At 42.6% G+C, this 24,628-nt stretch overlaps 1 protein-coding gene across 21 annotated transcripts in view; it reads right to left on the bottom strand.

Moving 5' to 3' along the window:
- MAP2 (microtubule associated protein 2) overlaps positions 1–24,628 on the bottom strand; it is a 227,997-nt gene that overhangs the window by 70,217 nt on the left and 133,152 nt on the right. For all 21 annotated transcript variants that reach the window (XM_083864613.1, XM_083864603.1, XM_083864621.1 and 18 more), the window contains one exon: positions 1,057–1,342. In XM_083864613.1, the coding sequence (XP_083720739.1) occupies positions 1,057–1,318 (262 nt within the window). In that variant the 5' untranslated portion in view covers positions 1,319–1,342. The remainder of the gene's footprint in view (positions 1–1,056; positions 1,343–24,628) is intronic.

Consider the following 24,628-nt stretch of genomic DNA (forward strand, 5'->3'; position numbering starts at 1 on the left):
AAGCTGGGTTACAGCAAAGAGACAAGACCTTGGTATCATCTCTCCCATCATCAACACTCTGTTCACCTGAATGCTTGTTTTACCTCAGCCAAAATTTGAAAGCCAACCTGAAAGAAGAGACTGAATAACTAAAAAACATTTACTTTTAGTAGAGATCTCCATTTCCAGCACAATTACTTATGAAATTACTCTACAGTTCAGGAGCCTTAAAATTCTCCAGCTGCAGAGAAATTATGGATAGCATCTCCAAATGCTGTCAACAGCCAAAAAAAACATTGCTAGAAAGATCTCCTTAGCATGCATGAATGGATGCATCAAGGGCAGTTGTGTCTATACAAGAGAAATTCTTCTTGCACTGTGCTTTTGGGGTTTGGAGTGAGAACTCTGCACAAAGATAATTAGCATTTACTTCTAAAACAGGAAACTTGCTTTGCATATTTCATTTTGACACAGTCACACTCTTCTTTTTTTCTGCAAATAACAAGCTGAATTCTAAAAACCTTACATAGTTTACAAATAGACCTAGTCCCAGTGAGCATCCAGTGAAATATGGCTGGGCAAGGACAAACAAATGCTGATACTGAGTTGCGGTGTTCCCAGCCAGCATGAGCAATGCATTATTTTGCAAATAGTACATGGTTTCAAGAAGGTCTTGTTACTCATGAGCAATAACAGGAGAATCCATCCTTGTTGCACACACAAATGCACGAGTCATCCATGTACAACAGCTGGGCCATTTCCTATTCCCTCATAGCCCAGAGGACCTGAGCAGCTGCTCTGTACCAGCCTGTGGCCACATCCTTTAACAGGTAACCCTGTCTCATTTAGGAAGAAGACCTTTTCCTGAAGCCTTCTCAGAGCACTGCCCAGAATCCTGAGCAGGTATCATCTCTGTAACCCTGGGTGAAGATGTAGCCCAGCTAGTGCCCTTCCAAAATGCATACACCCTCCTCATGTCAGCTCCCTCGTGCCATGCTCGACTCCAGCTAACATTTCCTCCTGGAGAAATACCCAAGGATGTGCTGTGTTGTGCAGCAGGGCATCGAGGAGCATTACCTGCAGTCTCCCTGTTCCCTGATGACAGCTCTCCGTTGATGCTGTTCTCTTTGGTCTGAGCAAACGTCCCCGGCTGCTCGTGGCCGCCCAGCCTCAGCTCCTCATCCTCTCGGAAGGGAAATCCATTGGCACTCCTCACCAGTCCGGCGCTTGCGCCACCCTGATCCTTAATTTCAGGTGAATGTGGGTGTGAAGAAGCCTCTGTTAGCTGACCTGGAGTCCAGTGTGGCGCCTTGGCTTCGTCTTTCCTATCCTCGGCCATGGCTCCTTGCCTTCACCGCTTGGCCTGTAACGACATGAGCAGGAGAGGTCAGTTCCCAATGGGTGACTGCGTTCTTGACCATAAACACAAGCATGTCACCAGCACTGCTGCTGGTAAATTCGAGTCTGGCACAGGGAAAGTATCCCTGTGTATTTGTCCTAGCCGTGAGTGCACTGATTTAAACCCAAGAGAAACTACCTGTAAAAATTACAGGTCAAGCCCTCCCTGACTCTCACATGCCTTGCAATTATTAGCACCATTTTCTTGATGGCTGCCCATTCATTAACCTGATTTTAACGCATTAATTGCAGTTAAAATACCAACCCAGTTAACAAGAAGTGAATCTGTCATCACAGTGCCACCAGCCATTCCCAGGGCAATAAAGGAAGAAATACCACAACTGCTGCAGTGGCACCCAGGGGGGCTTGTCAGGCACAGAAGCACAAGGTGACATGGCCTCTCTAGCACATGCAATCTGCTACTTGTCATGACAGAAGCCAAGTCTGGGAATGTGCACTGGCTTCCTGAACACCCATGCTGTTTGACTCCAGTTAAATCCCCTCTAAATGCTGTTATGTGAACAGTCACACACATTTTTCCAACCTTTTGTCCAAAAAAGTCCATGGGGAACAGTTTGTTTCTCACACAAGCATTTGCATTCTCTTTTGACTATCAGCACTTACACAGAAATAAAACTAATCATTATTTGATCCCTCACATATATTTCACTCCTGTTAGTTAGCTCTCATCTGCCCAAGCCAAGGAAAGAAGCCACTGCATAAGCCAAATGCACTTGGCTATTCCTCAGAGATAAATGCAGCAGTAGCTCCTCAATATGTAAACCTAGGAAGGCAATAAATCATCATGTTTTGATGATACAGCAGCCTCTGGAGAGGAGAAGGCAACACGCCCTGAATTAGCGACTTCAAAGTGGAAACCAGCAGGCCTTTCCAAAAGCACTTGCCACCTCTTTTTCTCCCTGGGAGGAAAAAACATAAAAGCAGAGATCTGAACGCAGTCAACCAGCCACATATCAAGAGGCTGAGCAGTCTAGAAAAGGCAGCACAAACTGGATAGTGCATTTATTCTGCAGACATTTAACAAAAAACAAACCAGAAAAAGAAATTAGTTTCCACAATGTCAGGTCAATTTGAAGAAAACCTCTAAATGTGAGAAAAGGCTATTTGTCAGATAATTATTCATAATTGATAATTTTACCTCTTTCTGATCAGACATTATCATTTCATAATAATTAAATTTCAGAGCTACTTTGGATTTTTTAAAAACCGTGGTGAATCACAAAATTAGATTTCATTCACATGATGTGACTCAAACTGGAGTTCCATATCAAAAAGGACTAATAACTCTTTTGCCTCACGGTGAAATCTTGTTGTTTTAGAAAGTGCTCTGCCCGCTCTCACCCTGACCCAGCATCATCCCCTGGAGGTAACTGACTGCATAAAGACTGAAGGAGCCGGTGAAACTTGCAGCCCAGGTTTTCCTTTGAGCTGTAATGAAAATGATGGGATGAGCAGTATGACAAAGGAAGGAGACATGCCTCAGTCAAACACAGGTAAGGAAAGAGTAAGCACACACAACATCCCCTTGCTTTCCCCAATATCTCATGTCATACCAGAAGAACTGATGGCATCACTACAAAAAACAGCCCAAGATGGTCAAAAACCTCCTCCTAGAAACAAAAAATAAACACCTCTGCCTCTAGATCTGTTTACTGCATGATTCTAGAGAACATTTTCTGATCAGAGTCTTTCCAAAACATGAGGCCATGGGACAAACGTCTCCCTTTTTACAGGAATGAGCAGCACACATTCAAAGCCACCAACATTCAACATTTGGGATATGAAGACAGAACAAATCCTATTCTGGGGGAAAATGAGACAATTTTCATTTACGTTCCTTGGAGAAGCTCAGGAAAAAAACACACACAAAAAAAAAAAAAAAACAACCAAAGAAAAAGCCCAAGACTTAACTCAAGACTTCCCCCACCAAGCTGAGAGCAAGACCCAGGAGCAGGATGAACCTGCCCACCAGCTTCACCAGTTCAGCCCCTGTGTCACCCATGAGAGGAGCCCAGAGGCACAGCAGGACAGGAAGGGTTATGAAAGAGCCAAGTGTGGGGAATGTGGCTCTGAAAATCACTGGGACAAAATGGAATGGTTATATTCCACCACCGCAGTTTGGTAGCTATTATCCCTGAAGTATCCTTCCTGGTTCCAGGCAGACACTCCCTGCTTCACTCAAAGCTCTTGAGGAAGGATATTCACATCCTCACAATGGACTGTGTCACAGAAGTCCCCAGTGAAAATAACAAAAGTGCTTTTATCTTTAAAAATAAATACAGTGGGCAGACTTCAATGCGAGCTGCGTGTATCTGGAGGCAGAATTTGGCTCAGTACTTAGAAAAGATGGTTAGAGAGTAAAGCATGGATGAATTCATTCTTGCCTCCCTGTTATTCATCAAGTGCTCTCAGGGTTTATAATGGTAGGAGAGAAACAGCGAGTGAGTCACACAATGCATCTTTGTACTCAGCAATTTAGCAATGACTATCTGCTGTGTGCTGTGATTCATCTACAGCCTGGGTTAAAATCCAGAATACACAGGTGTGCTTTGCACCATCAAGTGAGTTGTTTTTCTTTCATATCATTAGCATACAATGAAATTAAATTAATCAGGTAATGTAAATATTGACAGAAATACCAAGAGTAGCCAGACAATACAGCAGAATTTAAATAGTGATAGCTATGTAACAAGAAAAAATATGGAATAATTTGGACAACCTAGGGGAGCTCTGTACTTCAAGGAAGCAAACAGTCCCTCTTTTTACCATGAGTTTCTTATTCTTTGCATAAGCTGCAGTGAAGGCTTTCAAAAAAACATAGATAAGAAGGCACAGCCAGTCCTCTAGAATGCCATGCTGCTTTAGTTAAAATTGATTTGGGTCTTCATGAGCCTTTCTTTGCTAACCATTACAAAAGAGCTGCTTTATCAGGGAACGCACAGCAGCAACCTTACAGCATGTTCTCACTCTTTGTCTAAGGCCAGTGGTAGTGGGAGGGTGACCAAGGCAGGAGCTTGAGCACAGCAGAAAGAGCTCACAGACAGTACCAGCCCTGGCTGCATCAACCCACCAGCACAACCCCTTACTCCAAAGCCATTCTGGCCCACACTGGGGCAGGCTGCGTGAGCTACACAGCACAGGACTGTGGTAACACTCCTCCCTCAGGATGGCCCTCACCTTCAAGTCTGATCAAAGTCACCCACACAAATCACAGTATAAGATGGGGGTGGGAAATGTCCCCTCCTTCCAGAGGGATCAAGCAGGTACTGTTGAGCACCACAGATCACATCAGTGATACTGACCCACACCTGTGGGCCATGCACAGCCCTCCCAAAAGGCTTTCCTTGTCCAGAGTGACATGGAGGACCCTACTGAGGCCATTGCTTGTCTGGAGAGATCAAGCTGCACTGGCAGCAGCAGTGATGCAGCAGTGAAGAGACACTTCACAGACCTTTAGTTCATGTTGTTATAACTCAGGCAGTGCACTGAGGAGACAGCATTATGGATCTGAACTGGACATCTTGTCTTCTGAACTAATAACCTGGAGGAGAAATTATGATAAAAATGAACCCTCCCAGCCATCTGGGATCTGTACAGAGACAGAAAATACTTCAACAGAGAGGGACAAATCTCCTGGGTGATATGTGGTCTGATGTTGCAGTCACCTCCTCCTTTTGCAGGCACTCTACATATATTTATTAATCCATATGCTCTTCTATGTGACACCAGCTCCTGCTGCCATGGCTGGGTTGAACCAAGCCTGAACACTTTGAACTCTATGCATAGCAAATCACCCACAGTAACACAGCATGATATGCCATGATATGCAAAACCCAAGATAATGCTGATTTAAATTCCCTGTCGCACTAGCTGTCCACAATCATCTTAGTGTTATATTAACATTGCCTTTGCATATAGACGGATGCATTTCCAACAAATTTCTTACTTTTTAAGACCACAGAATTAGGCCAATACTGAAGACTTTTGCAAATAGCCTGCTTCAAGCCATGTTTTTACCTGCTCTTGTATCTATGAGCCCAATCAGAGTAAAATGAGAATATTTAGTTTCAGGGAAGCTAATTTATCAGCTAAGAGAAACAGCCACCTCGACACATGGAGGAAGAGCTGCAATTCTAGTTCAGGCAAAAAATTATCACTGGAGGTTCCTGAAGGGAGAGACAATACACTCTTTAAAAAAAGAAAAACGAACTCTGTCAGGGTGTATGGCCAGATCCTGAGCACACTGGGAAGAAGAGGGGATGTGCCCTGGGCGTGGCTCCAGGACCAAATCCTGCTTCCCAGAGGGCAATTTAACTCAGATGCACCACAGTACTGACTCAGTTGCTCTGAGTTGCAGCTGCTTCCAAGTCTAGAGAGAGGAGAGGGAGGGGATTGCTCCACAGATGCAGGCTGGAGTGCACAGATATGGCTAATGACCTCAGGTGTCCAGGGCTTCCAAAACTCCTCAACTAGACTGCCTAGAAGAGGGGCTTTTTAAAGAAATTTAAGAAATTCAGAGAATTTCTTTCAGAGAAAAGAAATTAATGAGGTGACGTGTTCATCATTTTTTGCAGAAAGAAGGGCACCAAGAATTATAGAAGAAATTAAGGTATATTCAAAATGAGTTGCACTATACACAAATAGGGTGCAATTGAATTAACACTAGTAAATAACACAACAAAAGAAATTTCATAACCACACACCAACTGTCCGACAGGGATGATGGATCTGAATATTAAATACTAGGCACAGTTATTTAAAAGGTCCCAATGGAATCTGGCAGTAAATTGAACTTGCTAACAACTTACATCTGGAAGAGCCAAGGAAAGCAGGAGGTATCAGGAGGCTGGAATAGAAACAAGAGGCAGAAGGTAGGAAATTTATATGGACAAGTTCCAATAACCTCCTGCCACCATCAAAAGCTCAGGCTGTGGTATATAGTAAACAAACCTTACCATCACTGCTGTCTTCATGGACTCTCCACACATTCACAAAACAAGAAGGCCAATTTTGGATGCCATTTCAACCTTGCAGTTCAGCTAACATACATCTCTCAAATCAATGTGATTATTTTCAGATGTGAGTGGTGTGCTTCACACTGCTCAAACAAAAGGACAGAACACAGCAGGGAGAGGGAGAAAGTCTCATGGTGTCTGATGGGGACCATGTCAGCTTCCTGAGAGGAGTCATGGTCCAGAAGCCACGAAACAATTAACCAAAGCTACACTTGATGCTAAATGTCTGAGTGCAGTAATATGGAATATTATTAGAGAGAATTACACATTCTCTCCATAGGAGCCACTCTAGCTGAATAAATGATGAACAAATTTCTCTGATATTTTTTAACAACTATGATTTATTTCTTTCTGTTCCACTGCTTGAGTTATTAGCTTGCAGCTAGATCCCTCTTTCTCAACAACAAGAGCCAGACTACCTTGTTACTTAAACACCATCTTGCACCCCTTAAAAATGCAGGCAATGTTCATCTCCCCACACTTCTACTTGCATTTGGGGGGTTTAAAAGGCTTTTCCATTTCCACACTGCAAACAGTTAGTCAATAGCTACACATTATTTGTAGACAATCCTTTGGATTGTACCTTGGATTACGAAACAGATGAAAACCAACAGATGATGCCTGGACCAGAGGCTGAACAAAGGAAGCTTACTGTGGGAAGAGGAAGAAAACAAACCACAAGCTGCGTGCCTGCCAGAGCCAAGAATGAGGGATGGCTGCAGCCTCAAAAGCAGTGGATCAGACCTGCAGCACCGGCACAGCAGAGACAAATCCTCTGATCCTTCCTGCAGTGTCCAGGCCTCTGACAGCAGAGATTTAAACCCTTCTCAAGAGTTCCCAGCAGCTGAGCTGGATACCAGCAGAGCCAGGCAGGTGGGAAGGGTGGGTTATCCCACTGCAGAAATTGCCCAGGTCCTAAAGAAAGGGGAATACTTTCATTTTGGGAAATATTTACCTTACCAAGCCCTGCTCTGTGCCAAGCTGCAAACCCTGCTCAGCCAGGTGGTGCACCCAGGGCTGAACAGAGAGGGATGAGACGCAGTAGGTTGTATTTCCAATGGTAGGAGCAGGTCTGTCCCAATGCAGAACACAGGCACAGGTACAAGAATGAGCCATTCAGTTGTTACTCCTTCCTCCTTTGGGAAGGTGTTCACTTCTCTGGGCTGCTGTAAAACACCTCAGCTGACTCCTCTTGGGTGCTCCCCTCTGAGACATTCTTGCCCAGCTTGGAGGGCTGCCCTCACTCCCATGCTCAGGGACCATACACTAACTTGCTCAAACTCCAGAAGTGTAAAACTGAGTGCCCTTCTCTCTTGAAATGGTGACATCATGGTACTAGAAGCTTGTGACTGAAAGAAAAACCCTAATAAAAAAAAATCCATTAGAGCTCACTTCTAGATAAAACAGAATCCCTGTACACCCCTTATTGCTTCAACACCAACCCTTTTCAACAAACCCTCACACTCCTATCTATCATAATTGCTTCCTGCAGGATACAGGAAAGGCATTTTAGCTGGTGAAGGAGATGGTAACCATAACAACAGCACCATGACAACTACAAGTGGTATCTGAAACATGAAATACAGCAAGAACTTATTACCAATAAATTTGGTCCACAATAAGGATGGGAAAAGCACCAAAGAAGCTGTAGCAATTAGTGCAGGTGACAACACACAAGCGTCCCTGGATTAAACTGCATACACTCCTCTTAAGGTGAAGCACCACGACTGCCCTGCCTTCTGATCAGGGAACAAAGAAGGCAGTCTCTGCTCAACCCCAGCTGAGACCTCTCCTGTCTCAAGGGAGCTGGAGGGAGGGAAGGAGTGCTTCTGGGAAGCCAGGAAGTTTCCTGGCAGCTCCCAAATTTCTCAGTGGAGCCTTTTGTTTCCACGAGAGTCATTGAGACAAGGCCTGAACAAGAAGAACAGGGTTCCTCTCATGGGAGCATCTCTGAGTCAGACACACTGCATTGACTTTTCCACCAAGCACAATTGCAAATGGACAGCATCCACTTCAGAGAAGGCACTGCAGTTGGTAGACTTGGCTGAAACAGGAGGCTCTGCAGCCTTTAGCCAGCAGCCATCTAAACAACCTGTGCCAAGGCTCTGACTTCAGTTCTGGCAGAGAAAAAGATTCACCAGCACTTGTGGCTACATCAGCTTTTTCACCCCCAGTGCAGAAGGCACATTAAAACCCACCTTAAACAAACAGCACTGGCTCCAAGGGCTGTGATCAGACAGGGAAATATTCAAAGGCAGGGTCCTCTTAGAGCTTTTCTCAGGGCATTCAGTTCACTGGTTTGCTACACAGGATTGCTCAGGGTAGGCACACCAAGCAGTGGGTCCTTTCCCAGTTCAAATACTTTGTCACCCTCTGCACAGCTTTCCTCCTCTAACCCCCTTGTTCTTTAAAACACTGCAATAATCTAACTGGAAATCAAACCTTTCTTCATGGTACACTTCAGAGATTTTCAGGTCTATACTGAAAGCTTAATGAAATGAACACTCAAAAACCGAGTCCTTACTTTTACTTTTAGAGTCTGTTTTTTCCTACCAAAATAATTATAAAAGATTTGCCTCATTTATATAAACAAACCTTCAAAAAGCTAAGAAGAACAGAGGAAACCTTTAGTTTATGGAGGTGATTTTGAAGGCAAAAAATGATTCAGATTGCACCCAGGAAATCTGACTCTAAAAGAAGAATTTATTTTTTTTTTTTCTTCATATTTCCCTCTTAGCACAATCACTTCAAACCTCCGTAAAGAGAGAGTTGAAGATCCATGACAACACCACAGCTGAGCTGGAGGATGGGCTAGATAAGACAAGAGTACTTAAAATACTATTTAAGGAGGAAAATTCTTCCCTGGTCAGGGAAGAAGAAGGTGCTATAGCCATGGCAGGCTAGGGAAAACAAGGTACAACTACAACAAATAATCACAAAGACATCACATTAAAAGCACTATCAATGCTGCCAACATTTCACAAGTTTGGCCAGCTAAAACCTTGGCTGACTAATAGAAATGAATATTGAATGTTTAGTTCCCTTCCCATTGCCATTTCCATTATATTTTTCAGTACTTATAAACAGCTGAGACAAAGTAATCACCTTTGTATTTATTGCACAGGTACAGAAAGCAGCTACAGTATACACTGCACAGACAATCATCTAATTCTCACCCTCACATTTTCAAACCTGTTTTGTGAAATGTCAGCCAATCTGGGCATTTGCCACAGACCCTGCAAACAGCCCACACAGCTACATGCTTCCTTTGCTCTGAAATTACAACTGATCAGCACTTGCATTTGGACAGGGGCTGGTGCAGGTAACCCACAAAAAGACTGGAGTGAAAACCTTAAAGGTTTGTTTTCCTCACACTGACTTTACCAAGATACATTGATTTGATGTTGTATCTCTTCTCTCAAGAGATTCCAGGATGGATGACAGCTCATGTTGGGCAGTGAGGAATTAATTAATTATGCTAATATATTACTTGCATATTCTCCACATAGGGCAGAAGTCTGTGCTCTTGCCAACTGCAGGTGAGCTGCTCTTCATGCAGGTGAGGCAAACTGGACCATTCAGCAGAGGTCATATAAACTTGTCTGCTAAGCAAAGACACACACACAGCAAAATCTCATTTATCCAGAATAAAGCTGTTTAACTGCACTGGTATGTCTTTGCCTTCCCTGCACACATAATTTATTGACACAACCCTCATTTCTTCTGGTTTCACCAAGATCTCATCAAGCATGACACATTTACTCACGATCTTGACTTTATTCAGTGAGCTTTTAATGATAAAACAATAAATGCTGCCTCTATAAATGTGTCTGCACATTTTGATTTTTCAAAGGTCTTCCCTACCTTTGTAAACTAATTCTACCCCTGCTACAACACAATTTTTGAAAAAACCTAGATGCTATCTTTGGGAACATCATCATGTCAGCTACTGCAAATGGTAAAACATATGTCCTGGGCTAATTTCTGGCAGATTCTTCCCTCTAAATACATGCAGGGAACCAGCCTACAGTAGAATTCTAAAACACAGCTCTTCGCACCCTCTCCAAGGCCATGAATCCAAAAGGAGATCCAGAGATGGAGTTCCTGATCCAGCTGCCATCCTAAATTAATTCTGTCTTTCCATAGGATGAATTAAAGGAATATGGTCAATTGTTCTATAACTGAACGAGCACCACAAAGATGATGATACTAAAATGAAGTATGAAGGGGATAACAGGAAAGGATCTTCAAGCTGCTCCAGCTTGTTTGGGTAAAAATTCGTGCTCCTGTGAGAGAAGTTTTCTCCCTAAGTCAAGGGTAGCAGATTATTCTCTTGCTGAGAGTACTTTGAGCCTCTCTTCTTAACATTCAGACACACCAGGCAATCATGCCAGGCACACAGTCAAGTAAAAGCATTGCACTGTCTACCAGAGACATTGTTTATTCATGCTGAAAAAGAGCACCAGGCAAAAGAAAGCTGGTGCCCAGGTCCCTCCACCCAGACTCGCTTCAGCAGCTTTGATTCTCAGATTATTGGTCAGGAAACCTTAAAGGGCCCAGGAACCCATTATAGCCAACAGGAGTCAAAGCTTTTAGCTGCAGCACAAAGCTTCTAACTCTAAATAAATAAATAGAAATAAGGAGACAAAGCACTGGTAAACTGATTGGGAGAGAGGTCATCCACAAATTCAGCTTGTTTCTATATTTATAACAAACTTGGCACGGATTAGTTAGTGCTAGAATTTTCTTTCCTAGGGAATGCCTGAGTACTGTTTGTTGTTTTGCAAATCCTTGGTCAGAAGTGGTAAGATTATTTCATCCCTTCATACTATTTTTTAACTAATGATGTTACAAATAAAGAATTTATTTTAAATTAAATATACCCTTATACTTGTATGATTTAAAAATATGCTGTCCACCCACACTCAACCACCCACTTGTATGACCAATGACTGTATAGCCTGGCAAATAAAATAATCTCTCCAGTCTCAAAATGAGAATACACAGGAATCTTCTGTGCTCTATGCTCTAAATGCTCTAGACAGTAAAATCACAATATTTGGGATATAGTTTTATCATATGGTAGGTTTACCCTGCCAGATCTTTACTCAACCAACATACAAAGAAAATAAAGCCTGAAGTCACCCTCTAGCCTGCTCAGGCAAAGACAAGAGGGCAAGGAGGACAGAGACAGTACTGAAGGAACTTGGAGCCACAGGAACTGATTTTGCAGTCTCACTTTCAGAGGAAGATTTTCCTTCAAAAGTGTTTCAATTAAGCTCTTGGACTGTGCACTGAAAGAGAAGTATATATGCCTCAGCCTGTACTTTAACTACAGTAATATTTGAAAAGTTTAATTTTTAATTCCTTGTGTTTTCGAACTTAGAAAATCAAGGTATCTAAAGCATGAGCAGGACCCAAGTCACTGAGACACTCAGCCATTCTGAATCTCAACTGCAGGATTTTCTGTCACAGCAAAGGTCCAGAGACTCATTTTCTCTCTAAGCTCCTGTGGGTGTGTGCAACTACCTAAATCCTGCTACAGGTTGAGTTTAACCTTGTTCTGCTGCCACCCCTTTTCTTGCCACCCAGTGCCAAGGAGCTGATGAACATTCAGTCAATGGCACACTCCTGGGATAACATGAAGAGTTGGTGTGAGATAGGAACAAGCCCAGACCAGGGAGTAGGGAAAGGTAAGAAGTTGCATTGGATGAAGAAACAGCCTGTCAAGAATGGCAAGATGTGACTGAGGAACACATTCACTGAGGAAAAGGCCTGGAAAAACCCCAAGCCGTGGGGCAGAGTGTTGTTTTAATGCAGACAGGTGGTGGGAAGGAGGAAAGCCAGGTTAATCTCCAACCCAACCATCCAGCCCAGACTCCTGCCATGGGCAGTGGCCGGCATGAGCTGCTCCACATGAAGAAACAAGGAGCTCCACAGAGCTCAGGCCAAACATCTGCATTTCCCCAACTCAGTCTCTACCAAGTGACATAGTTCTGGTGATTTCCATCAGGACCAGGTGCCTTCATGTCCACAAGGATCTGTATCATCACACTCTTTCCAATACTCAAGCACTACACACAGAAGGCACTCACAGGGTGACTTTCTGGACAAGGAAAGGAGCCTATGTTTGTCCCTCCATGGACAGTAGTCAGAGATTTCTACTAAAAGGCCAAGAAGACACAAAAAAAGCATAACAGGTCCAAGAGGTCATGCAGAGCACAGAATATTCACACGTGCTTGAGGACTTCTGATGTCTTTTTTTAAAGGTGCCCAGGATCCAGCCTGGATCCCAGATTCATCTTGAATTTCTCTGTATATTTTGTTTTGCAAAGTCTGTCAGCGGCACTAATGCTGATGTTTGTTCAGGTTGCCTGAAAGCATTAATTATTAATCACAAGTGAAATAAAGTAGACCTGGAAAAGGTACAGAGAGCTCAACAAGGATGATAAAAGACATGGAGAAGCTTCTGTGAAAGGAATGACTTTCACAGGCTAACTCTTCATCCTGGGAAAGAAGGGAATGGGATAAATGTTTACAAAAACGCACACAAGTGTGCAGGGAGAAGATAAGCAGAGAAGAGAAAACAAACAATCCTCTCTCCACAAAGAGCTACAGTGCATCAAACAGAACTCACTGGTGATGGGCCCCCTGCAAAAAAATACAACAGTGATTCTTCCCACTGTATGGAATTACACTGTGCAGCAGGTGGTGCATGATGGAATTTTACATAGGTTCAAGAGCAAACTGGTGAATTTTCCCTTTGTTGTTTTTCCCATGGTTTCTCAATCTGAGAGCCTTTTTGAGGAAAGCAATGTTTTACCACATAAATAATATGTAGCTCTAATGCGGATTAGAGGTTTTGTTTGCTATTTTAATATTGACTTTAAATCATTGTGTGGTCTCTTCGTTCATTTTTAAAGCGTAATAAAATGTCATATCCCCTCTCTGAGCACCACAGCGTTTAACAACTTCTAATGAAAAAACACTTTATGACATAGACTACTGCTCTGCAAATGAAAAGCACCCACTGATCAGGCAGGCTCTAGCAAATGAACAGCTTTGTTGCTGTGATAAATTCCTAACTGAAACACAACATTAACCCCAGATATCCCTCCGCTGATGCAGCAAAAGAAGTTCCCTGCAGACCATGTCTTGCTACTTGCATGGAGCTGGTTCACTACATGAAGAAAGGAAGTGCCCAATTTCAACTCATTCTGTGGAATCAACTTGATCACCTCATGTTAAAAATCTAGAGGCAGCACTGAGGTGACTACAGTGACACAGAGGTAGGGGACATCACCAGGAAGATCGGCTGAGAAAAATGTTCTGCCCAGGGGTGCTGCTGAAGAGGAATAGCACATGAGCAACAAGGAAGACAAATGGCCCTTTTAGAAGGACCTGGTTAGAGCCACTACTTGTAAGAGGTCTGACGAGACAGTGTGTGTAAATGTTTTATAGCTGAGAGGCTGAAAGCTCCAACAGTGTAAGCAAAGTCTTGTACGTTTTCTTTTTCATGTAGGGCAGGCAGTCTGAAACACATGTCCCACCAATGACCTCGACTCTGACCCAGAGGGGCTGTCTCTGGCTGAAAAGATGATTCATTCACTCTGCTAGAAGGGCTGAATGAATAGGCAGTATTCAGACTGCAGAACACTTATCACTTGGGATTCCCTCAAAATTTAGGTCTGACATGACTGGGTCAGTAACCACGCGCTTTTGTTCCTAGCTCCTTGAACAGAAATGTCTCCTTGCATTCTTCAGTGGTTCCCACAAATCAGGTCGATTTTTATGGCTTGCTAATTATTACTGCTAGACTTCTGCAGGGCTTCATGATGAAAAGTAGTGTATTTCTGAAAGCTCAGGGCACAAAACTTACAGAATGAATCATTATCTGTCAGGCAGCAACAAAATCCAGCCATGGCAGCCACTTGAATATACATATCTGGGTAGTGCTTAACTTTATTTGTTTAAGAATAGAAAGTCTTGTTCTGCTTTTGTTGACAGAGCATATTAAAAACTGCCAATAATGCAAAAGGAGAAAACAAGTAACTGTCACAAATCACACTTTGTCTAGAGGTGCATCAACATCTATCACACATACAGAGTTATCTAAAATGCCATTAAGATTGCACAGTTACACCACAGGAATTGAGCTGTGAAAGAAAAGAGAGATAACTGTATAACCCTAACTGGGTCTCCTGCACATATAGGCTACTGCCTAGTTCAATAAACATAATTTATTCTTCCCATTCCCTCTGTCTAGGTTATCTCAGTATCTACTGCACCAGCTGTCCAGCCATTGCCCCACAGGCTTCAGTCCCTCTCCCAGGGCCTGTCCATGTTTGCTTTCCAGTGTGCAGCTTTCACCACTGCAGACATTGCGAGTATTATCCTTCCCACACCAAGGGCCACTTCCAGGTCCTCTCCTGCAGGCTGCATTCCAATCAGCGGTTTCCCATTCCTTTATTAACTTCCAGTTTTCCTTCCTGGACTTCTCTGTCCCATTCAGCCCCTCTCTCCAACCTGCCTCTATTTCTCTGCTTTCCCATCCTCACTTTTCCCCACACATCTTTTATTAAAGCTGTCTCTTCTGCCCTTCACTCCCTGCTTTCACAAGTTCTTGGCCATGTTTTCTAACTTTGGTTTCCCCTGATTTTTAAAGCATATACTTTCTTCTCCTCTTCCAGATACTGTAAGCTAAGGAGAAGGCAGTAACTTATTTTTTCCCCCTCACTCACAGTGTTATGATATGATATGTATCAGGCTGGTCAGGCTCAGGGAGGTTTGAAGCAGCAGAGGCTTCAGCAAGTCTCTCCTGACAGTAAATGTTGAAAAGATGTGTTATCCCCTCCCCAACATCAAGATCATTAAAGAACTTCAAAGACAAGTTTTAACTTGAGTTAAAAGAGCAAACCTGGACTCCTCAATGCAGCCTGGGAAGGCAGCTTTGTCCCAGGAAAGGGCAACTTGGGCCAAAACACGTTTAAAAGAGAGCAATATGAGCCTGACTGCCAGAGAGGAATATTATAACCTAAGCTACAAAAGAGTTTGGCAAAGTGGTAATAGAAACAAGGTCTAATAATGAAAAGTAGCAAGGTACCTGGGCTGGCACCCCCACCTGCAACACCCTGACCAGAAAACGAGTAAGGGGATGGGCATGTTAGGCTCAGATGCATGAGCAGACAGGATTGCCATATCCATATGTGTGGCAAGACATGCGCTGACCACACTGCAGGCCAGAGTCTGATTGTCTGATTTGAAGTACAAGGTGTAGAGAGACCTGCAAAGACTTTTCTGAAGAGGCAGACAGCCCTTCTTTGTATCTCCTGAAAGGAAGTACAAGATCCAGTCAGGGGAAAGCTAAGAACTCCCAACAGAGGCATCTCAAAGGCTTTGCCATATACTCTTCATCAGCAGAGTGCTGCCTGCCACTCAGATCTGGGCTCTATTCCTGTCCAAACTCCTGGTGCTGCTGGAATGGCTTTCAGGAAGAGTCAGCTTGAATTCTGGAAGTTCAGAGGCAATGGTTTTGGACTTTCTGAGCCCCTCTTGCTGACAGTAATGCAGTGTTCATTTCTCCTATTGTGGATTCCATAACCTCTGGTCTTTTCCTCTGGCACTGCCAGCACAAAGTGTCTGAGCCACAGGTGCCGCCCAGGCAGGTCCTGGCCATCCAAAGGGGCACAATATGCCAGGGGCCTCCCTCCCATCTCCCAGAGAACCAGTGCTGAGAAACAAGCAGCAAGATACTTGTCCCAGATCCAGGCTCAAAGGTACAAAATTACCTGAATTTACTCAGTCTGAGCCCTGAGACAAGGTTTGTCCTGGGCAGTGCCAAAATGTCTTACTGAGGCTGCCAACAGCCCAAGGAACAGATCCCATGCAGAACATCGACACCTTTTTCATAAGTCCAGAAAAAGAACCTGCCCCACCTCCAAAAATTACCAGGAGCAATAAACCACCACTGCTTTCTCTGCATCCAGATTTGCACCATGTGAAACAGAAGACTCCCCCCATCACAGGCTTCAAAACTGTGAGAATGCAGCTGTGAATAAACAGGGAGTAAATTCAGTAAGACACAAACTAACTGTACCTGTGCCAGTGTGTCCCTCTTCAGTCTCACTCCCCCTTAGCCCCTCTCTGGGCACAGGAGATGTGCCTCAGCACACAGCCCATGTCCAGCCCTACAGCAATCTCTGAAACACCCCTGTGGCCGTGAAAATGAAGATGAAGACAAGTTCAGCGATGGAGACTTCTTGATCAATTCACAGATTGTCATGGTTCCCTCCCACCCCACACCTGATGTCTGCACTTTATTAGGATGATGTAGCATTTGGAGGCATTTTTCCAGGGTAGAGGACTGAAGTATTTTCCAGCATCACTGGGTACCCTACATATACACTGTCAAAGACCAAGAAATTATGAACCCCCTCCCCCCCCCCCCCCCTTTTTGGGGGGGGGGGGGGGCAGAATACTTACATATTATAACAAGAATGACTTTGCTGCTGTCCTTTTAGCTCTTACCAGTTTGAAACACTTTACATGAGTGGGACTGCAGCACAAACTAGAATAATGAAATCCTAAAAGCTCCTTTTCCTGAAGCACTGCTAGGATCAAATCCTACTGTGTTCATGCCAATTGGCAAAGATTTTCAGAGAGGGCTTACTCTGCTGCTTTGTCAGTGTTCCTCTGTGAATATTAAAAAAAGTCAGGAGATTTTTCTTGAAGCAAATTTTTGCAGTCCTCAAGACATTTCAATTTTCTTCAGATTTCTGATCAGTGTAGGGGTCTTTATTTGTGAACTATATATTGTTAACATCAGGCTAATAGAGACTACAATATCCACTTCATTATATTTGACATAAAGCCCATGATCAGTGAAAAAAAAAAAAAAAAAAACCCACACCATTTAAAAAACACAGTTGATGTTTCAGACATCAACCATTCCAATGATACACTGCTTTGAAGAATGCAGGGCACTTCACTTTGTTGTACAGCTTCCAAGGAATCTGGAAGTTTTGCTCATAGCCACCTGCAGCTTCTGAAATGCAGGTGGTATTCTTCCTCTAGCCACAGAAAGGAACTGCTAAGGTATGCTTTTAAATAAAAGGTTTCTATCAATACTAAACGAAGACAAAGGTGACAGAAAGTTACTGTTTAATCCGTTCTCTCCATATAGTTAATATTTCATTGCTCTCTTTGTTCCCTAGTATGAAACCCAATACAGCTCTATTTTCTTTGGCTCTTGACCTTTTACTGCTTTTTCTACTGATTTACCTGTTCAAAACCCTGGAAGGCTTTAATGTGAAAGACTTCCAAAGACAACAGGAAGATTTATGAACACTGTCCAAAGCTTTCTTTATCACAGCAGAACTATCTTCTGCAGGTAGAAAGAGGTACAGAAAGAGCTCACATTAGGGATGACCAGTACAGAATTCACAGCCTTCTGCTCAAATTCCCACCCTAGTTTTCAGTCAATGGTATAAAAAACAGGGAGAATACTCTAAAGACATGGTACAAGAACACTTCTCACTTTACCTCTTGTTAAAATCTAGATTAAAAATTCATTGCAATTTAATTCCCAACATTCGTTTTCCCATTTCAGCAACTGCCAAACAAGACACATGGTCATAAGAACAGGGACAGCAGCAAAGCCCAGTGCCATAGCCATGGTACAGAACATACACTCAGGCCCTTGGACATCCCCTTCTCTGCAAATCATTGTGAAGTGCTAATGCAAGGCCTAATCAGGTACAAAAGGGCAGAACTGGACTTTTATACAATAAAAGGAATAGCCAGTCCCTTGGCAGGAAGAAGTCTAAGTATCCAAGATGTTCTTGAGCAGGAGGAAGAGCCTTGCAGCAAAACAGATCAATACCTGTGTGGAAAGCCAGGGAGACAAGGAGAACTTCCTTCTCCATAGCCAAGATGTTTCTATCCTTCCCCAACCCCTAAATGCAGCATTCTGTCTTACTGGCAATCCTGGTGTGCCTGAAAATCCTACTTCCAACACTCTTCTGAAGGTGTGGGCTTGGTCCTACCAACAAAGCCAGGCATGTCTGCTGGGAAATCACCAAGAAGCATCAACGATCCCTGACATCCAGCTCCTGACACTAGGATTGAATTCTTCTGCAAATAAGCTAGGCAAGGATATTTGGGGTGTTACACTGTTAAATCCTTCAATCCTTCACTGTTCATGTAAGCAAATATATATATATAATTTATATACTAACAAAATAGCATATATATAGATATATATAAATTATATATAATAACAAAAAAATCCACCAAAACAAAAAATAAAAAACCAAATATACAAAAAAAAAACAGTTAAAAAAAAATCACAAAAGAACAGAAAAAAACCCAAAAAAATGACAATAAGACAACAACAACAATACCACCAAACCACAAACCACACCACCACTAAAAACACCACACCACAAAAAATGAAACTTCATGTATTTAAGAGGTAGTGGAAATATCAGTATATTTTTTCATTGTAAATCAAGTGGTTTTTTTCCCCTCAGCAGCTAGGACTGAGCTGTATCTTAAATTTTCTAACACCCCTACAGGATTAGTGACCTGCATTACCTTTGTCACTGCCTTTTTGCAGGAGTGCAAACACATGGCACTATAAAATCACGGCATCAAACACAACATATTTACATCACACATGGCAAAGCACCAGACACATCCAACAGACTTCCATGAGTTAGCATGTTTTAGCCATGTAATGTTCTCAAGATCAATTCATTAACAGGAGGTTTAGGCACTCAAATCAGGTCCTTCATGATTTCATTTTAACCCCTTCTTGCTGCTTTTTCCCTGCATCTTTTCCTACGTGCAGACATACATGATAACTCCATACAGAATTCCACAGTTTCTCAAGGATTTTCATGTTTGCTTTGATGGGGGCTCATGTTTGCAATAGTAAATCAAAACATCAGTCAATAAACCTGCCTCCCTCAGGAATTACAAATATGGCATAACTGTGATGCCAGAATACATCTAAAAGAATGAAATGGCAACGTAAGGAGTACATTACATGCTACTTTAATTGCACCCTCTTTACAGAAAGAACAACAATGGAATCTGGTAAAAAGATGATGAATGTTTTCTGCATTTAGCAGCACCTGCTTCCATTTTACTTCCCTTGTCATCTCTGCACCAGAAACCCTGAAATAACCAGCATCACTGCAGTTGTAATGACTTGAACACCCACCTCAATCACATAGAGAAAAAAGCCTAATTTTGTAGGCTTTGGTGCTTTTAAATTATGCTTGTTACCATGAGAACTCGATTCAAATGCCACCCACAAGCTTGCAGGAAGGGGGTAAAAACAACAACAAAACAAGAAAAAATAAAATAATAAAAAAATACATACTTTTAATCAGTGGTAGTACACTTGCTGCATTGCAGCATTCTCACAAGCTCCCCAGCCTTCTGCAGTAAGAGGCAGCAGAGACAACCAGAGAGATATATTTTGCTGAATACTTTATTCAGGAAAAAATTTAGCTGACAGTTTGGTTGTTGTCCAGTACTTTTATACAATATTCGATTCAAGGAAGCACACACACATGTTCTGGACCATGAGACAAGGTTTGATTTGAAAACCAGACCATTACATGTATGTTAAATGTGAGGGCAACTCCGACAGCCACCCAGGCCAAAAAGGCTTTTTGTTGATATTTGAGATAAATCAAAGCTATGAAACTCTTTGCTTTCCCCTTCATCCTACAAATTTGTTAACTTTATAAATTTATGCTCATTTTTATGACTATTTACTTGTAGAAACTCAAGTGATAGCACTGTATCTTCTAGGCTTCTTGTTTTGGTTGGGTTTTTTGGGGTTTTTTTTTTCCTTTTTAATTTACAGCCTTACACTTGGATTAATGGCCATGGATGCTGCATTCCTGCAGTCTGGTTAGGAGCCAGAGTTTGCACCCCAAGCCTTCAGCCATGTCAAAACAGACAATTAGACTGTGGCTGAAACAAAAGCCAGCCACAAACCACAGCAAGCAGCTTGGTCAGCAGTGTGTGTGTTAAATGCCACAACTGATGCAGACTGCAGGAACAGCCTGCAAGCAGTGGTGGGCAAGAAAGGGGGAAGAGTTTCACACCCCTAATCAGAACAACTTACAGGCATTTACTCAGAAGAAGCCATCTCACAGAGCCCTCTCTTGAAAGACATTTCTGACTCCTCTACAGGAGGGAAACGATTGCTATTGTAATTAAGGGACCAGCCAAACTATATCTCATCAAAGGTGAGAACAGAATGAATTTCCCTGGAAAAAGATCAATCACCCTCCCCACAACACTCCATTCTGGAACACTGGGCATCCTTTATGCTTCAAAAGCAGCAGTTCCATGAGGAAAAATCTTTCAGCCAGATAGAGAGATGGCATGAACCTGAACAGTCCCAGAAACCCTAGATATCCCTTTCTCAAAAGGAAAACGTACCAAGTTGAAACAAAGAGGATAAAACAGACCTTTGATATAACTTCAGTGGAGCAGGCAGCTCTCCCAGCCCTTCACTTGCATCTTTACACAACATCAGTAGTTGCTCTCTCCATTTTGAACGTTATGTGTAAAGTGTGCACTTGCAGCTGTACTTTCACCTGCATTGCAGATGATAAAGGGTCCACCAGAGAAGGGAACAAACCCATGGACCAGCAGCAGGGATACCCTAAAAGATGGAGCTGTCCTATCCAAATCACACAGGCTGCACGGGAAGATTGTACCACCTAGGCTGGGGGAGGCACAAACATCTTCCAGTGTCACCACAGACTCTCAGCCATGCAGAAAACCACAAGTGTATTTGCTTGAACTTAGAACATCGGATGTAGAGAGTATCATAACCTCCACCAGACAAGATCCTAAAAGACTTTTTAGATCACTGTCAGTCATCTTTTGGGGAAGAATTTTAAGGAGCATCTACCACAGGTAATTTCATTGAGGTCAAGAGGACTACCTTCACTTACCCCACGCCCAAATCCATACCCACTGACTGCCTGGAGCTTCCATGTCAACCCATTCCTGCTCCTGCATACATACAGAACTGACTCCACCAACTTCCATGGGCTGTACCCCACATAGGCAAAACAAGCAAAGATTGACCCTGGATACTCAGAAGACCATGGGCACATCATACTGGAGGGTGAGATAAGGTGCAAAGAGATTATGAGAAGAGGGCTGAGCTGATGACAGAACAATCAGAATGACATTAGCCATGAGCTCTGTGCAACTCACTTTCATGCTGATGACCCACAACACAGTGTCTGTGCCAGTTTAGGCCAGCAGGACCAGCTCAGGCAGCCCCTTGGCTCAATGGCACAATTTTCTATTGCTTTTCCTCCTCAATTTCTTTCTGCCAGTTGCAGTGACTCTGGGATCATGCCCTCAATAGAGCTGCAAATAGGAGAAGAAAAATGCTTATGATCATCCAAACCTCCCACTGACAAGAAAACCACGTTTAAAAAAAAAAGCTTGACTTATCCTTCACAGGCATGGATTTACCAGGAGATTAGTAACATTAAAAACTTTAAATAAAGAGGTTTCCCTCTTATTATCTATAGACTGCTAAGACCATGATTGTTTCATGTCTTTTATGGATTATTGCTGATTTATTATTTTGTGGTAATCTGTCTTCTTCCATTAGGCATTACCTACATAGAATTGGCTGAAGTTGATTAAGGGATGCAGACTTTCATGCACCAATGGAAGTGCCTTCAAGATTATTTCACTCAAAAAGAGGTTTCCTTCCTCATATAATTGTGGTGTAATACATATATTCCTACAATCACAAGGATCTTTAGAAAGGCAGAGTGTAACTTGCCTATTTATGCTGCAAACCCTTCAGGGAAAGGGCTGTCTCCTTCCCATGTGCAAGGACTGATGGAATAGCCACAGTTTAAAATTTGGATGTGAAGTCTCTGATGAAGGTTGCAGCCTACAAACCACATTAAGGAGTCCCTGCTGTTGGTATTATCATAAAAACAAACAAAAATGCAGATTCTTATTTCAACTCCATAGGGCTGCTGGCCTGACCAATTACCTTGTCTCTAAATGACTTCTTTCACAAATACTCCACAGCACTTCCCACATCTTTCCTCCAGGAATCTATATAAAGCTTGCTGCATTTCTTCTTCTGATGGGATGCTCATTTCTAAAAATACTTGTACAAAGAACTGTCTTTGATAGGAATTAAAAATGCAACAGTAAGTCAGGAAATCAACATTTAGATTATTTTTAAATGGAGATGAACTATTTTGTCCTTTTATGTTACTTGCTACAGTGAACAATATGCAGAAACAGAGCTGCATTAATAACTAGAGTTTTGCTGTATTAGAGAAAACAACATTCCCAACAGAAAACATACTAAAACAGCAGAGACAAATGAGAGGTGAAACTAACCCCCTGTATTTCAAAACTCACCATACACTGGATTTTAAATTGAAACAACCCCAAGTAAAATAGGATTTGATCCCTTGTAGGCAACATATCCTATGAGGATACAATTTCCCAGCACAAACTATGGAGTCTCTAAGGTACTAATTACACTGGCAAATATGGTCTCACCAAGTGTCCTTTCTGGCTGCTTAATGCTCCATGCCTCTATGGAGATATGACTGTAAGCTCCTTGGGGTCTGGAACAATTCTGCTGTTTGAGCACACAGCATCTAACACAACAGTGATCTAATACAGACTTGGACACCTAGTTACTAATATTATGATAGATACAGCAATGAATCATGCAGCATTAAGAAGAATCACAGCAGAAGCTGTTGTACACAGTATCCAGTTCCCAGGCATATCACCATTAACCTTAGACTCAAAATCCTGTTGTGTCTGTTTTCAGCACTGAGTGGATGTTCTTATGATTGTTAGCAGTCAAACTGATACAAGAGTAACTATGTAAAAAATCAAAACCCTTTTCCTCACCCCAGAAGTTACAATTGAAATAAGAATACCAGGGAGCTGTTATTAAGAGTATGCTGCAGGAAGCTCACAGAGATGCAGGTATGGGCAACATTAGGAATTAGTCATTTGAAGCAGGACTCCTGATCACAGTGCCTTGCAATTTACCCCAGATTTCCCACACAGACATGGCAAAAGGCAGAACAACCAGCAATCTTACAGTAAGGTCCTGAAGTCTTTTGATGTAAAATTCAAGGATGATTTGGAAATCAACAAAGAGACAAGCCATGGGAGGATGGCTTCACATCAAGACCTTGCTTGGCATGGTGTATTATACCCCCCTCCCTGTGTAATTATTCCAGCTGTCCAAAATGTCATGGCTAGAGACTGCACTGAATTATAACTTCCTGCTTCAGAAGGGACCAAAGTCTCAGAGGGATTAAAAATAAGAGGGGAAAAAAAAAAAAGGACTCATCTTAAGGATGACAACTACAGTAATTTTTGGTCATGATTATGAAAGGTTTTATCAACTATGCTGGAAAAAACACTAGGATTTAAACATCTGCTCTTCTCATAAGTGTCATTCCTCAATACAAACCAATCTGTGCCTCTCAAACTTCTCTCCTGGAGAATGCTCACAGCACACCCTGTATTCCCACTCTCTCTTTCAACAGCATGTTTACTATCACAACTGCTTAACTACACTTAAAGAAGGCTTAACTCTGAGTGTCAGGTTCTCTAACGCTGAACTTACAAGCTGTATTGCTCAGGAACTGGTGACTTGCATTACAAAGTTATTTGCAGGTACTAAGTGTGAATTGGGATCCTTTTCCCCCCAGCTGCTTTGCAGGCAGCACTGACTTCTAGCTCCCCCTTCAGTGAGAGACAGAAGCACATCCCTGTGTGCTGCACCCTTGTCCTGACACCAGAACAAGATGCTCCACAGGAAAGTACAAGAAAGCCTGGCACAGGACTAAGGTGGTTTCAGACAGCAGCAGGGTTTGCTGAGAAGATGAACAAGGGACAAGTGGTCTGTCAGACCACTCGAGGAGACAGGTGATACAAGGCCTTTCTGAGCAGTCACACCTGGCAGATAGTGCTGTGACATCAGAACAACACAGAGCTGCCCTGCAGTTCCTGAGAAAGAAGAGCTGATGTGCACCACTCAGCAAGGACTTTGGAAAACTGCAACTGTAATTTTTACAAGTGTGAGCAATTCCTTTTTCATATAGCTGAAAAGCTATAATCCTTAGCAAGATATTATTTTCAAAAGGATGTTCACAGCAAAAATTCAA

This window comes from Zosterops lateralis, assembly GCF_965231275.1.
Source record: "Zosterops lateralis genome assembly, chromosome: 7".
NCBI lineage: Eukaryota > Metazoa > Chordata > Aves > Passeriformes > Zosteropidae > Zosterops > Zosterops lateralis.